Raw genomic sequence first — 17,462 nt, forward strand, 5'->3', positions numbered from 1 at the left:
CGATGATTTCTTAACTATCAAAAGTTTGCCAAAGCCTAGAGTGGCTCATCATCTAAAACACTTCCTCGGCTCTTGTTGTCAATAGAACAGAATTAAAATCTCATTTGGCTCCAACCGTCGTTACAACATTTCTTTTATCTCTAACCTGATCAATTCACTACGTACTCTTCACCGACATTCCTATATTCCAAAGCGAGAAAATAATAAACTAAAGAAAATTAAACACTCGAGGGAAAAGGATAACACAACAAAAAACTACCAGAATCCATAGGAAAATAAAATGTGTGAGACGCACTTAACAATCAAGCTAAATGTAAGAGCATTCAAAAAGAGGCTTAAGTAAGCCAAGGAAAATAAAGGTGCTTGAAATTCCCAAATATATAAATCCACATGATCTGTGGTAAAAAAAAACTGGTCAAATCCATAGGAAATATAAGGATAATCAAGGTCCTCAAAAATTCCCAACTTATGAAATTCCCCGTGACATGTGGAAATTTCTAAAACATTGTACAAGATCAATAAAAACAAAAGCTCTAGTTACCCTAGATCTTAACCGCCGCCTTATTTAAAACTGGTGCAGCACCTCTAATAAAATGTGTGAGACCCACTTAATGAACAAGCTAGTAAACATAAGAGAGCATTCAAGAGAGGCATGAGTAAGCCAAGGACTTCTCCTCACTCAGCTCCTCTGCAGTCAAATCCATCTTCTTCCTTGAAAATTCATCAATTTGAAGTCCTGTAGCAAGAAGTGAACTGTTAGTTCAAAAAATCACAAAACGAGCTTTTACAACAAATTTAATTAACCAACTAACAAGGAAAGCAATCAAGAAAACCTTTCTTTCCAAGAAGAGGGTTATACTTCCAAACAAGTTGTAAACTCGATCTAAGCTACTATCTCCACAAATGAACTCAAAAAAGAAGCAGCAATCTATAGTAAGTGGCTATATTTTGAACAAATGAACATAAGGAGGAAAAAGTGTGACTTTTATTTGCAACATTTTTATGAACATTTTAAGCATGAAAATGTGAATTTGTAAAAGGCTTGCACAATTTTTTTGAAATTCATTTGTTCCGTACATAAAAGTAAGTAAAAAGCACTCTATAAATAATACAGACATAAAACTGCAATCATAACCATCCATACACTCCTTTTATGTCGGTCTCATACCCAATCCCATAAGACTATGACACTGCATCTAAAGTTACAAAAAGTTTTGTCTTCGAAAATCGAGTCTCATAGAATTCAGATATAGCATTCTTACCTTGAACTATGGTCCACTCTCCATTGCGGCAAGTTACTGGAAAGGAATAAATTAGTCCAGCTGGAATGTTGTATGAGCCATCAGAGTACACGCCCATGGAAACCCAAGTGCCCTACATGCAAAATCAAAAAAACTAAGAAATCAACTACAAGCTCGTGGAAACCCATGTAACCTACATGCAAATACAAAATAAGCAATAAATCCACGTCAGGTAATATATCATTAAAAATTAATGAAAAAGCACCACATACCTCTGGAGTTCCAAGGACCCAATCACGTATATGGTCACAAGCAGAACTAGCAGCAGACAATGCACTGGAAAATTTTCTAGCTTTAATGATTGCAGCACCTCGTTGTTGCACTGTAGAGATAAATTCTCCATTCAACCTTCAACAAAAGCAAAAAACAAAACATATGTAAAAGCTCCAAGCAAATCGTGACAAATTAATTCACAAGAGTATGAAATCTTAATTTTGATTTTTATACCATGCATCATCATTCACTAGTCCACGAACAGACTTTTCCCCAGATGGAGTCTTAACCTTAGCATGGTTAACATCAGGGTACTGAGTTGATGAGTGATTCCCCCAGATTATCACATTCTTAACATCGGAAACTTGAACATTTAATCTCTCAGAGACTTGACCCAGTGCCCTGTTATGATCCAATCTAGTTAAACAAGTAATGTTTTTCTCGGGGATTGAAGGTGCAAATTCCTTCAGGATCAATGCATTAGTGTTTGCCGGGTTAGCAACAACCAGAACCTGAAAGAACAAGAAAGCAGAACTTAAAATGAGGTAGAACTCTTACATCTATAAACTGACACAAGCTTGACCCATCCATAAGCCTACACGAGTCCACAACAGAGGGAAAAAAAATCTCCCAGATCTAATTTGCACAATAAATGTTATCATCGCATAAAATTCAAGTTATATCAAACTGTATTAATTCTGTACACGCCAAAGTTTTTTTAATTCAAACAAACCCCTCAAAACCTTCGACATTAATCACCGAACATATTTCAGCCTCTAATACACTGGTACTTTGCTTCCAAAAAAGCATCCAACACTTGCAGAATAATTTTTCAACAATATAGAATATCATATTAATCCTTTTCTTCTTCTAAGAGAAAACAAGAAAAAACGAAGTAGTTTTTTCCAATATCCCACAATTGAACATAGAAGCAGAAAATAAATATATCAATGAATTTGATACAGCAAATGCAAAATTAATCATTTCATTTGGCGGGCATCAATGCTAATCACCTTGCAGTTTGCAGCTGCATGCTTTTCGAGAGCAGAAGCCTGAGCCTTGTAAATTGACACATTTTTAGACATGACGTCTTTCCTCTCCATGCCTTCTTTTCTTGGGAACCCACCAACCATGACAGCAACGCTGACCCCAGTGCACGCTTCAACAGCATCAGTAGTAGCAACAACACCTGGGCAGTATAATGTGAACAGGTTCAAAAGCCATGTGGCAAAAGATCGCTTGTAGATCATAGATATCTTGTGTATACATTTCATGTGTAGAAAATCCTTCAAGAAACATAAGATCGCCAAAATTGAAACAAAGAAGTTATACCTTTAAGAAGAGGAAAAGCTGCATCTACTAGCTCCATTTTCACTCCATTCAATGACTCCGCTGCAGGTGGGATATCAAGCATGTGCAGGATCACAGGTTGGTCAGGACCCAGCATTACTCCCCTAGCAATCATGGGGACAAGAGCATATCCGATTTGCCCTGCAAAACTAACATTATTTCTTCATTTTATGTCTTCAGAAAAATGAGATGCTGAACAATATTTGAGATGCAAACTTTAATAAATAAAACTTAGCTGAAAGATATATGTATATACATGAGAAAGACCCACATTGGTAAGATGTTAGTATGTCATCTAATATTAAGATTCAGGTCCTATCCGATCATAATAATATAAAATCGAAACTGACAAAATCCCAGCTTCTTCCACGGGAAAATAACTAAAGCTTGCTCTTATCACTTCAAAGAGATAACTCGAAAGACATGGCAAATCTATATCGTATGCATCAATTGTTATATGGCAAGGCTACTTGGTGAACTAACAATATAGACAGATAGTCCATACAGGTGCCAACTAAATAAAATTTCATTCATCATCGCGTAAAGTGCTTATTTTTCCTGTTTCCTAGACATATAAATAAGATTCCGCCACGTGAAGCTTAGTCGTTTCCAAATCGTTATTACTGTCATCAGCAGCGTTAACAAACATTTTTAATTCATATACAGGGAACAAGAGCAAGAGTAAAACCGCCACCAAATCACACTGCAGGGGATAAAAAAGCTTAGACAACCAAATAAACCATAAACCATAAGTAATAATAGCAATCTCCAGGTCAGACCTTAACTCGATCAACAATCGAGCAGTCTAAATTCCAGTAACGGTGATAATCAGATCAAACATGAAGGATCTGGATCGGTTCATATTCTTCAGTGGATCGTAAGGTTATACTGCTGCAAATTATTTTTAGCGCAGTAAAACACGAACTCAAACCACATAATTGCATCGAGATGTAAAAGGTGATATTTATACAAAAAACAGGTAGATCTAGCACTTGAGTGAGGTAAACTATGTAAAGTTAAACACTGTGTCACAGATCTGACACAAACATAAATGTAACAGTTAGTTCTGCTATTAGTTCAAGGTTACAGTACCTGCAGCTCCAGTGACGAGCACGCGAACTGGTTCCTTTGCCATTGACGGAGAAACGAACGAAGAAGAAGATCTAAAAGGATGGTTTAGAGATCCCCGTCGAGAGCAGAGACGAAGAGGAAATGGAGATGATGAGGGTTTTAGATGTGAAGGGAATACGTCCTGAGGTGTATTTATAGTGAAAATGGCAAGGAAGCCGAAGCGGTGATAGAAACAAGAGAAGGGAGTGAAACGACGTCGTTGTGGTAAAATTAAAAGAGGAAACGGCGTCGTGTAATGATGCCGTTACGGAAATGTCGCTTTGGGAAAAGTGAGGAACAGATAGAAAGAAAGGAAGGGATAATTGTATAAAACAATGAAGCGTGATCAGGTTGGAACAGTGACCGAATCGGAAGCAAGCAAGGATTGGGCGGAACTGGTGGTTGCGGGTTAACGATGAAAAGTCAAATGAGTGCGTGACGAAGCTAATTGGTGGTGATGGTGTCATAACTCATACGCAACACAATAAACTAATCCTCAAGCCATTTGTCAATTGGTTTCTTACTCTGCAGGTGTTACTTATTCCGTTACAGAATAATATGCACTACGAATATTATTATTGATTATTCTGTTAGTTATTATTATTATTATTATTGGTGTTGTCATTTTCGTTCAAAGAATTAAAATTAAAAAAAAAAAAAAGCTCTTGCTTCATAGTCATATCTAAAGGAATCTTAATATTACTTTTAATTTTTATTTAAAGAAATAATAAAACAATATTTTTGTAAACAAATTATAATTTCATCCCTTTTTAGGGTTGTGCATTTTCTGGTTTTCACCCCATACAAATCTAACTGGATTGGATTATTTAGTTTGGTTCAAAATTTGCGCATCAAAAAATAAAAAAGTAATCTAAATTTTAGTCTTTACCAAAATAAAATATTCATATTAAAAATATAAAAAATAAAATATATAAATATGAAGAAATTAGATTATTTAATTTAATTCTACATCTACACATTAATAAAACTTAAAAAAATTAGTTTAAATTATAATTTTGATCATAATAAATTATTCAGATTAAAAAAATAAAATATATATAAATATAACTTAATTAAATTGTTTAGTTTGGTCCTACATTTAAACATCAAATGAACTTAAAATAATTAATCTAAGTAGTCTTAATATTGATAAAAATAAATTATTCAGATTGAACATATAAAAAATAAAAAATACATAGAACCGAATTAGATTATTTAGTGTGATTATAGATCTACACATCACACTAAATATATATATATATATATAACTTAATTAGATTGTTTAGTTTAATCTTGCATTTGCTTAAGAAAACTTAAAATAATTAGTTTAAATCATAATATTAACAAAAAAAAATTATTCAGACTGAAAATATAAAAAATAAAAAATATTTATAACTGAATTAGATTATTTCGTGTGATCCTAGATCTACGCATCAATAGAATTTTAAAAAATTAGTTTAAATTATAATTTTAACTATAATAAACTATTCAAATTAAAAAAATAAAATATATATAAATATAACTTAATTAGATTATTTAGTTTGGTCCTACATCTACGCATTAAAATAATTTAAAATAATTAATCTAAATAGTCTTAATATTGACAAAAATAAATTATTCAGACTGAAAATATAAAATATAAAAAATACATATAATTAAATTAAATTATTTAGTGTGATTGTAGATCTATGCATCACACTAAATATATATATATATATATATATAACTTAATTAGATTGTTTAGTTTGGTTTTGCATTTACGTATTAAGAGAATTTAAAATAATTAGTTTAAATCATAATATTAACCAAAATAAAATTATTCAGACTGAAAATATAAAAGATAAAAAATATTTATAACTGAATTAGATTATTTCATGTGGTCCTAGATCTATGCATCAATAGAACTTTAAAAAATTCGTTTAAATTATAATTTTGACCATAATAAATTATTCAAATTGAAAAAATAAAATATATACAAATATAACTTAATTAGATTATTTAGTTTGATCCTACACCTACGCATCAAATGAACTTAAAATAATTAATCTAAATAGTCTTAATATTGATGAAAATAAATTATTAAGACTGAAAATATAAAAATTAAAAAATACATATAACCGAATTAGATTATTTAGTGTGATTGTAGATCTACCCATCAATAGAATTTAAAATTTTAGTTTAAATTATAATTTTGACTATAATAAACTATTTAGACAGAAAAAATAAAATATAAGATATATATATAACTTAATTAGATTATTTAGTTTGGTACTATATTTAGCATTAAGAGAACTTAAAACAATTAGTTTAACTCAAAGTATTGACCAAAATAAACTATTCAGACTGAAAAAATAAAAAATATATATATATAATTGAATTATATTATTTAGTATAGTTTTAGATTTACGCATCAATAAAATTTTAAAAATTAGTTTAAATTATAATTTTGACAATAATGAATTATTCTAATTGAAGAAATAAAAAATAAAAAATATATAAATATAACTTGACTATATTGTTTAGTTTGGCCATACATTTACGTATCAAGAGAATTTAAAATAATTAATCTAAATCATAGTTTTGACTAAAATAAACTATTCATACTGAAAATAAAAAAAATAAAAAAAATATATAACTTAATTAAATTATTTAGTATGATCCTAAATCTATGCATCAATAGAACTTTAAAAAATTAGTTTAAATTATAATTTTGATCATAATGAACTATTCACACTAAAAAAATAAAATATAAAATATATATAAATATAACTTAATTAAATTATTTAGTTTGATCCTACATTTATGCATCAAGAAAACTTAAAATAACTAGTCTAAATCTTAATTTTGACCAAAATAAATTATTCATATTAAAAATTAACAAAATATATATAAATATAACTCTATTTTAAGTCTTGTCTTCTATTAATTTTTCAAATAAAATTTTATTAAAAAAAATACTTTGATTTATTTATATCCAAACTAAAATACAATAATCGACAGTGCTAATCTAAATTGAAATTAAGACGATTTAATATTTAATTTAAATCACACTCTTAATCACCCATCAGTCTATTCCAATTAATTCCATACTGAAGTACATTTTTATCCCTATTTATAAGATCTCTTTAAAATAATTGTGTTCATTATGTTAATAATTTTTTATTTTAGTAATTGTGTTGTTGTTATATAACTAATTTTTTCTTATAAAATTATTTTTTTAATTTTAATAAATAATTAAATCTGCAAAAATATATTAGCCTCTATAGAATATTAAAAATTTGTAATTGTATTTATTGATCAATGTAGCAGCTCCGGAAATTTAAAATGGAATTTATATTATAAATATCAAATGCGGAAGCAAAGTCAAAATTTGAATAACATCCCTTACACTAAAACCAAAAACGTGCTCACAAAATATAAAATATCAAACTACCTAAAGGAAAAACTTGAAAGTAAAAGCTACGAATATGACTATGGAGTCTTTAGGCGTCCCATTCGTCGTCCTCCTGCGGAACCGGCTCGGGAACGATGTCCTCTTGATCTGAAATGATTAAATAAGGAATGAGCTACACTAGCCCAGTAAAGACATCACGATATCTCACCGTCACGGAGGTAAAGGTGGGTAGAAAACACAAAAAGACCAATGGAGCATAATTTACAACAAATCTTTTTATTAATAATAAAACCTTTACCATTCACTTACCTCGGTGAAATTCATAAAACAATATACGAAAGCAATAACATCATCATCATGATGAAACATATATATGAACTGTATAACATAATACCTATCAAACTTTTCGTAATTCAATCATTACACAACATATTTTCCTAATTTATCAGCCCACTAGTATCCATGGGGATCCATAGGGGTCCCACTACCCGTTAATCCTTAACATTTGAAATCCATTCCAGGGCCGTCCCCATATCTCGTCCGGTATGGGCGCCAAACCATAGACCTCATTACCCCGTCCGGTATGAGGGTGAAACGGGCCGTCCCCATACCCCGTCCGGTATGGGAGCCAAAACACATAAGATCTCCATACCCCGTCCGGTATGGGAGACCACAATCCCGGTAGGGTTCCCTACGGACCCGCTCCATCCACCATCTCCCAGGATATCTAGTCAGGCTGACCACAGTATACAATTTCCATTTACATAATCTTTCATTCTCCTTTTCCCTCAGTCAGCATTATCAATCACATACAAACAAGCAAAACGATAATTTATACCAAACAGACAACATACAGCATCAATATCCCGGTCATTCAATCCATAATCAATAAAACAGTAGAATATGCACACGAAACTATAAAATGAAAACATCAAATCTCATACTGCATTTAAAACTGTAAACAGGCCAAATAACAGTTAACCGACAAACACACTAGACTCGGGCTCCATTAGCGACCTTAAGCAATTTCACACATTCGTTGATTCATGAAATACCGTTTTATCATTTATTGAACTTTAAAACCGTGATAGGAAATAGGGTGAGGGGTCCTTACTCGTTTCGGGGTGCGAACACGGCTTCACAGTGCGCTTGCAGGCTGTCCCTAATTTTCCCTGAATTTTTCTCGAGGAACTAAAACGCACTACTGGTACCTGCACGTATTCCAAAAAATCCCAAATTAGGCCCAGGGCCCCTTTCGGCCAATATCGCAACTCCGGCACGGCGGCTCCGCCGTGCTCCGGCGACGGCACCGCCGCTTGCGGCGGCGGTTTGCCTCGGGTTCGGCCGTTTCCGGCCGAATTCGGCCACACTCGCATTGGTTCCTGCGATAAAACAACCCTACGACCCTCGGGGGGCCAAAAATTTACGAAAAACCGAAGCTTACCGGCGACGGTGCTCTCGGGTGCGGCGGCTCTCCGGTGAAGTTCGTGTTTTGGTGATTCGGCTCCGATCAACCTATAGAGAAAAGAATGGTGATCACGGTGATATAAAAATTGCATTAAAAGGAGGCCGGGAAAGGCCTCATCGGAGGCAAAAACCGAGAAGGGGCGCGGCGGCGCCGCTGGCTTTCGGCCGTATTTTTCGGCCGTTTGGCCGGAATTTTGGCTCTGATTTGGCCACTGGGGAAATCAGTGTGGAAAAACAAGTCGGAGGTATGAAATTTACCTCGATCGGCGGTCGGAAATCCCTCCGGTGCGGCGGCGGGTGGCGGCGGCCGGCTTATGGTTCGTCTTCTTCGGCGAGGGTAGGCGGCTAGGGTTTGGGGTCTGGTGCGGGGGTCTTATTTATACCCTTTTGCCTTTTGATCTAAGCCGTCCATTTTGTTTTAATCTGGGTCGTCCGTTTTTGATTAAATCTGGGCCGTCTGTGCGATTAAATCTGGGATGTCCGATCGCGCGCACGCGGATCGCCAACATGGCCCGTCCCCGGTCGACGTGGTTTTGCCACGTGGCAGGTCCTGGTTGGCCAGGCCTGCTGACTGGGTCTGCTGACGTGGCACGAGCGTTTTTTTTTTTTTTTTCCTTCTTCAACTTTCCCCGGGCGCTACAATCAATGTATAAGAAATATTCATTTAAAAATAATGTTAAAATTATGTTAAGGTTGTGTTGTTTACTTAAGTAGCAAGTTTATCCTTTACGTTTGCCAATGAAATCTTGAGGTGGTAAATTGATATTGAGAAGATTATATTGTTTTGTTTGGAGTAGAATAAACTATGAAAATATAGAATTGGAATTTATTCAAATTTTGTAATTTAAAATTCAAATGTATTATTCCATAAAAATTAAGATAAATATATTTTATTTGGTGCACGTTTTATGATAAGTATAGTTTATAATATAAACTTTGAAAATACTATTTTAAATAAATATTCAGTAAAAATATTTTTTGTAATAAATTAGTGTCTTATAGAAATAATTGTAAAAAATATTATCTTTTAAAAAATTACAGGTCATATATTTGATGAAAATAATTTTTGAATTTCAGATGTAAATTTTTAATAAAAACTTAAATTATTTTTTAAATTAAAATATATAACTTTTATTTTTAAACTAATGTTTAGAGCAATTGTAACCTATGTTATGTATTTTAAAAATATTGTTAAAATAGTTGTTAATTATTAGCACTTTGAGTTAAAGACTTTTTAGGCCTTGTTTGGAGATGTGTAGAGACTTGAAACTTAAAAAGAAATAAAATAATAAATTGAATGCGGAAGCGAATTAATAGAGTTAGGGTTTACATTCCTTATATAATAATTTAGAATACCTAATAGAGATACGAGAATATATATTTTAAAAGAATAAATGAAAAGTAAATAAGTGGGCATCTTAGTACGACCTTCACTAGTCTTTGAAAGGAGTTCGAGTGGTGTGTAATACCCTTAATTAATTTTAAAATGTTTAAAATTAGTGTATAAATATAATTTTTAAATTTTTTATTTAATATATAAAATTTAATTTTTAATTTTATAAATTATTAATTAGTGTAAAAATGAAGAAAATTAAATGGATAATGAAATTGAAAATAATTTTGAAAAAAATGGGTGAAAATTTACGTTATGTGAGTATTTTTAAAAGAAAATTCAGAAACTGGTGGTTGAAACGTAATTTAAGAAAATTGTGCCTCGTAGGACGCCTAGTCAGCAGACCCGACGAACCGGAGCGTGCCGTGTGGCAAGGGACGCTGACACTGTGCCGTGCGGGAGGAGACATTGGCAATCTGCCTACCCGCAATCAGACAGGCCAGATTTGTTCCCGCGCGCACAGACGGTCCGGATCCGTTTCCTCCCCAAACGCGATCGATCAATCAGATTTAAACATGATGAACGGTTCAGATTTACTTTCTATTTAAACGCGATCGAACAGCCTAAATTAAATCGCGATGAACGGTCTAGATTCACTCTCTATTTAATCGAGATCGGACGACCTATATCAAATGCGATGGATGGTCCAGATTAAAAGGGGACGGATATAAATAACTCTCTTCACACCAAACCCTGGCCCTAGCCGCTAGATTCTCCCGACGGAGAAGAAGACCCAGCCATCGGGAATGAAGCAGATCGGCGCTGCTGCCGCGTCGGAGTCACTTCCGACTACCAAAAGAGGTAAATAAAATTTTTCTTTACTCAAAATTCGATTTTAAACACCCCCATAGCCAAATCAAAGTAAAAGAATCGGTGGATTGGCCGAAAACTGAGAGTAAAGTCCAACGGCACCGCCATGGAAAAATACAAAAAGGGCCTTTGATGAGGCCCTTCCCGATTCCTGTTCTACGTAATTCTTCCACCATTGTAATCACCGTTTCCTTCTCTACAGGTTGACCGAAGCAAAACACTCAACCGTAAATGTGAGCCGGTGGAGCCGCCGCACCGAAGAACTCCGCCACCAGTGAGTTTCGATTTTTCTATTTTTTTCGGTCAACCGAGGCCCCTTAACATATTTGTCGCAGGGATTGATACAAAACCAGCTGAATTAGGCTGAAAACGACCGAAAATAGCCTACCAGAGGCAAACCGCCACTGCAAGCGACAGTGGCGTTACTAGAGTATGGCAGAGTCGCCGTGCCAAAATTCTGGAATTAGATAAAAAGGGGTCCTAATACTGATTTTGGATTTTTTGGAATATTTATAGGTACTTAAAGCATGTTTTAATCACCAAAGAAAAATTTAGGGAACTTGGGGACCGCCAGTAAGCTCAGTCAATAAGTTTAGTACTTCGCATATCAATTTGAGTAAGAATCCCTTACCTTATTCTCTGTTATAGAATTGAAATCTAATTAATAATAATATGGTATTTTGTGTAATTTAAAAAATATCCATAGTTAATTACAAGTTACTAATGGAGCCAGAACTGGAAGTTATTCATTGTTGATACTGTTGATTGATTTTTACAGTTTGAATGCATGATAATACCTGATTGATTGATTTTATAGTTTGAATGCATGTATTGCTTGCTTTATGTGATTACCGTTGTATTGGAAAATTGGAAATTAAAGTTAAACGGAAAATTATTTGATTAAGTGAATGGATGAAACAACAGCCTTACTGGATATCCTGGAGATAGTGGACGGACCGGGGTACATAAGGAACCCTACCGTGAATGTTGCCTCATACCGGACAGGATATCGAGATTTGGTAATTTGACACCCATACCGGACGAAGTATAGGGATGACTCATTTCACCCTCATACCGGACCGGGGATCGAGATTTAGTAATTTGACATTCATACCGGACGAGATATAGGAATGACTCATTTCACCTTCATACCGGACCGGGTATCGAGATTTAGTAATTTGATACTCATATCAGACGGAGTATGAAAACGGCCTGTTAATTAGAAATGTTAAAGAAAATGGTTCACGTGTAGTGGGGACATCCCTATAGACCCTCATGGATACCAATATACTGATAAAAGAGAAAATTGTTATTCCAACCGATTGCATATGAAATTATGATATGTGTTTTATTATTGACTCTATAGATTATTTTTGTAAATCTCGTTACGATAAGTAGATGGTAAATTATTTCATTTATGATAAATGATTTTGCTTAATTAAGAGCTCAATTAGTTGTTTTTATGATTTCTACCAACCTTCATTTCTGTGTCACTGAGTAGTGTGATATTCTTACTGGGCTAGTATAGCTCATTCTTTCATTAACTATTTTAAATCAAGAGAATTATGATTCAGAGCCCGATCCAGAAGAGGGTTACTAGTAGGATGCTCGATTATTTATTTTTCGTTTATTTCTTTGATTTTTCGTTATTTCTTTTAAAATGGTCATTCCCGTAAGCCCTATTTGGTACTTTCAGTAATTGTGTAAAGAATGTAAATCCTAACTATTTATTTCGCTTCCGCACTAAATTTATAATTTATCTCATTTGAAATTTTCAGGGTCATCACATGGTGAACTATTCACAATCCCCTTATTGATCGAGATCTAAATTTTAGTCTTTTTGATTTAAAATAATTAATGAAATGGTGAGCTACACTAGCCCAGTAAGAATATCACACTACTCACCGAGACAGAAACTGAAGGTTGGTAAAAATTATAAAAACAATTAATGAAACTCTTAATTTAAGTAAATTCATTTATTATAAATAAAACCATTTATTGCATACTTACCGTTGCAAGATTTTCAAAACCAATCTATAGAGAGAGTAACTCAAATACCATCATGATCTTATATTCAAGTGAGTAAAAGCAACAACTTTTCTTTTTTATTTGCTTACTAGTATCCTAGGGGGCATAGGGGTGTCTCATTACGCGTGAACCAATATTTAAATTTTATCAATTAACCAGCCGTCCCCATACCTCGTTCGGTATGAGTGCCAAAAATATCATCCCTCAATACTCCGTTCAGTATTAGGGTGAATTGGATCGTTTCCATACCCCGTCCGGTATGAGTGCCAAAAAATACCATCCATCGATACCCCGTCCGGTATGAGATAACGCTCACGGTAGGGTTCCCTATATACCTGGTCCGTCCATCATCTCCCAAGATATCTAATAAGACAACCATTCACTTATTCACTTAATCAAGCAGTTTTTCGTTTACATTTTTATTTCTAATTTTATAAATTAACCGTAAATCACGCAAGACAAACAATACATATATCAAAGAAACACAGCTGAATCATTTTACTAATTTCAGTATATTATCATGTATTTAAAGGTGTAAAATCAAACAATCGATTAAACATGATAAAAAATAATAAATAACCAGTTCCAGCTCTATTAGTAACTTGTAATTAATTTTTGAAATTTTTTAAAATACACAAAATACCGTACTATTGATAATTAAACTTCAATTCCATAACAGAGAATAAGGTGAGAGATTCTTACCCGAATCAGTGTTCAAAATATCAAACTTTCTACTGTGTCTACTGGCAGTCCACGAGTTTCTTAAATTTTCTTCTGAAGATTAAAACACGCTTTACATACTTAAAAATACCAAAAAAACCTAAAATCAATGTTAAAAACTCTTTTCCGGCAAATTTTGGGATTATGTCACGACGGCACCGCCGTCTGCTGCGACGATTTGCCTCGGCCTGGCCGTTTTTGACTGGTTTTAACTAGTTTCAGTCAGTTTTATACTAATTCCTGCGAGAAAATATGTTAGGGGGCCTCAGTTGGCCAAAAAAATAAAAAACGGAACCCTACAGGTGGTCGAATTTTCTGGTGCGGCGGCTCCACTGGCTCACTCTCGCGGCTGGACATTTTTCTTCGATCAACCTATAGAAAACAGAACGGTGAACACAATGGTGGAAACATAACATGAAATGAGAAATGAAGAGGGGCTCATTGGAGGTGGTTGGGGGTTTTGCCCACAGTGGCGCCGCTAGACTTTGTCTGCAGTTTCCAACTCACTCGTCTTTTTTTTTTTGCTCCGATATAGCCACAGAGGTGCTCAAAATTGAAATCTGAGCGAGTGGAAGAATTTTTACCTTTTTTGACGGTCGGACGTGGCTCAGGTGCGGCGAAAGACAGCGGTTGACTCCCTTCTCCAGTAGCTGGTTCTTTTTCTTTTGCAGGGGGCTGGCGGCTAGGGTTTGGGTTCTGTGTGATGCGAAATAGTTATACTCATTTTGTGTTAATCTGAGCTGTCTATCGCATTCAATCTTGACCGTTCGATTGTGTCTAAAGCGGAAACGAATTTATATCGTTTATCTTGTTTGATCTCGACCGTCCGACTGCGCCTAAAGAAGAAACAAATTTGAACTCTTCATCACGTTTGAACGTGACCATCCGATAGCGCCTAAGAAGAGAACGGATTCAAACCGTCCACGTGCGCGGAAAGACTTTTGGGTCGTTCAATCGCAAGGCACGTGGATCTTTAGCGTGACCTCTTGCGTGGCACCGAGTCAACGTGCCTTGCTACGGGGCGCACTCTGGTTCATCGAGGCTGCTGACTGGGCAATCTTATGTATTAAAATTTTTTAAAATTACGTTCTAATCCCTAGTTTTTGATTTTTTTTTTTCAAAAACACCTTCCGAACTTAAATTTTCTCCCATTTTTCCGAAAATTATTTTCAATTTCATCTCTGATTTATTTTTTTCAAATAAAACAAAAATTTAATTTAATTAATTTATAAAATGTATTTTATTTTATTTTCTATACATCTCTAAATTTAACAAAATTTATCCTGGACCAATTTTTCGGATCCGGGTATTACATGATGGTTCAATAATGATGGTATAGTTTTTTCATAGTTTTTTTGTGTTTGTTTGCATTTCCAAACACATGATATAGTTTTTTAGTGAATGAGTTATAGTTCTCAAAACTATAGGTTTTTTTTCATTTTTTTAACCACCAATTCGCTAGTTTTATGATGGATTGATAATTCTTTCTCTTTATACCCTTAATTATTTTTATTATTACGATATTATCCCTCTCTTTACTATATTTAATTGTATATATATATATATATTTAATTATATATATGTATATATTTAATTATGTATGTTTATATATATATATATATTTATATTTAACACTGTATAGTTTTTTAATTTTTTTCTTTTTATTTTTTATTTATTACTATATATATAATAAAATATAGACAAAATATAAAATTTATTCAAATATATAATCATATCATCATGTCAATTCAAACAAAAACAATTGTCACTATCAAACATTAATTAACCATCATCCAAATATGGTTAAATTTAAACATTAATAAATTTTGCACATACTCGACATTAATAACTCTCATGCAAGTCATCTGCAGTGACTGAAAAAAAAAGGAGGAAACGACGCCGTTTTAAAGAGGGGGAAAATGATGTCATTTTGGAAGAGGAAAAACGACGTCGTTTTGAGTAAGCTGGTAGAATATAAATAGGAGTCGGGAAAGGAAAGAAAAGGGGAGGAGAAAAAAAGAAAAAAAAAAGGAAAAGAGAAAAGCAGAGAAGGAAGAGAGCAGGAAGGAGGAAAGAAGAGAGGAAATAATGTTCTAGAAAGAGAGAGAGGGGAGTCGGAGCGGAGAGGAGCGAGAAGGGAGAGAGAAGAAGGCCGCGGACGGTGACGATGATATCGGCAGAAGGAAGGAAGATGGAAATGGGAGGTACGGTAAAAATTTCAGTTGCGTAGGTGTTGTGTGAGTTGTAAAATTATTTGCAGGTTACGGAGGCCAGGTAGTCCGTATGTAGCGTGGTGGGAGGAGGCTGTGGGAAGGGAGAGGATGGCGACGTTGGGGCGTACGAGAGATCCATGGGAGAGAGTGAAGGTTGTGTGAGGAGAGTGTGAGCACAGAGGGAAGGCCACTAAGAGTGAGTGAGGAATTTGGCATGTGTGGGGGATCCGAGATGACGAGGAGAGTTGGGTGCGTGAGCGGAGGTGCAGAGGGAGTCGCGAGCAGAAGGAGAAAGAAGAATGTCTTCGGTGAGTGTCCAGTGAGAGGGATGAGTGTAATGATGGTGATGGTGTGAGTCGGGATGCTTCGAACAGCCCCTGGGGAGGCAGAAGAATAAGGGAAACAGGGCGTGAGGGCTGTGAAGGAGAGGAGAGTTCCAGACTGTGCAGAGGGGACTATGATATAGGAATCGGTGTGTTTGAAGAGATTCAGGTGAGGGAAGAGGCGTATTATAACAGTAGGGAGAGGTAGGATTGGAGGGGGCGAAGAGTGTAGTTGCTTGAGATTGGGATGACACAGGAGGGGATTGTAGAGTGTGGTTTAGGATGGGAGAGTAGGGGCATGTTGGTAGTTGTATAGTGTGAGTGTATGGAGGGGAATAGATTGGTATAGCTGCTGTAAATTTAGAGGTTGGCGATGGAACCTTGCCGGCGTATGCGTGGAATGGTACTTATGTGTGTGTGTGTGGCCTAATAAGGTCGAGAGATAGAGGAGTGAGTATAAGTCGCCGATGTTGGTGACGTGAGATAATGGTACCTGTGTGTGTGTGTGGCCTAATAAGGTCGAGAAGTAGAGGAGTAAGTATGAGTCGCCGATGTTGGTGATGTGAGATAATGGTACCTGTGTGTGTATGTGACCTAATAAGGTCGAGAGGTAGAGGAGTGAGTATGGGTCGCCAATGTTGGTGACGTGAGGTAATGGTATTTGTGTGTGTGTGGCCTATTGGGGTCGAGATGTGGAGGAGTGAGTATGAGTTGCCAATGTTGGTGACGTGAGAGATAATGGTGTCTATGTGTGTGTTGCCCATTAGGGTCGAGGGGTAGAGAATTGAGTATGAGTAGCCGATATTGGTGATGAAAGTGAACAGGGGTGCTCAGGGTGTGGCTTCGGCCAAGGGGGGCCACGTTTGATATGCAATATGAATAGTCTATCGGGATAAGTGAGGCTGGTGTTGTACTAGGGCAGTGTTAGGGCAGGATGTAAGTGGTATAGATAGGGTACCTATGGAAATACTAGATTTGTTATTGTCGTGTGTGCTATTGATAACTAGAACTGGTCTTTTGGGGTAAGTTATTGACGACTAGTTGTAGGGAGGTTCTATGGTATGACTTGGGTTATGTAGGAGAAATGCATATAGACATTACTGAATTTCTTGTCACTGCATACTATACCTGCAACTTAAG

At 35.1% G+C, this 17,462-nt stretch overlaps 1 protein-coding gene across 1 annotated transcript; it reads right to left on the reverse strand.

Annotated features, from left to right (window-relative positions):
• Nucleotides 1–360: 360 nt before the first annotated feature.
• Nucleotides 361–4,116, reverse strand: C-NAD-MDH1 (Lactate/malate dehydrogenase family protein). The gene is made up of 7 exons (XM_088215240.1): nucleotides 3,957–4,116; nucleotides 2,847–3,005; nucleotides 2,528–2,703; nucleotides 1,749–2,026; nucleotides 1,514–1,649; nucleotides 1,263–1,374; nucleotides 361–736 (listed from the first exon to the last, which is right to left on the reverse strand). Exons 1-7 carry the CDS (start codon nucleotides 3,997–3,999, stop codon nucleotides 642–644), a joined length of 999 nt encoding a protein of 332 aa, XP_088071366.1. The 5' UTR covers nucleotides 4,000–4,116; the 3' UTR covers nucleotides 361–641.
• Nucleotides 4,117–17,462: the final 13,346 nt, after the last annotated feature.

This window comes from Carica papaya, chromosome 3, assembly GCF_054855325.1.
Source record: "Carica papaya isolate Zhongbai chromosome 3, ASM5485532v1, whole genome shotgun sequence".
NCBI classification, from domain to species: Eukaryota; Viridiplantae; Streptophyta; class Magnoliopsida; order Brassicales; family Caricaceae; genus Carica; species Carica papaya.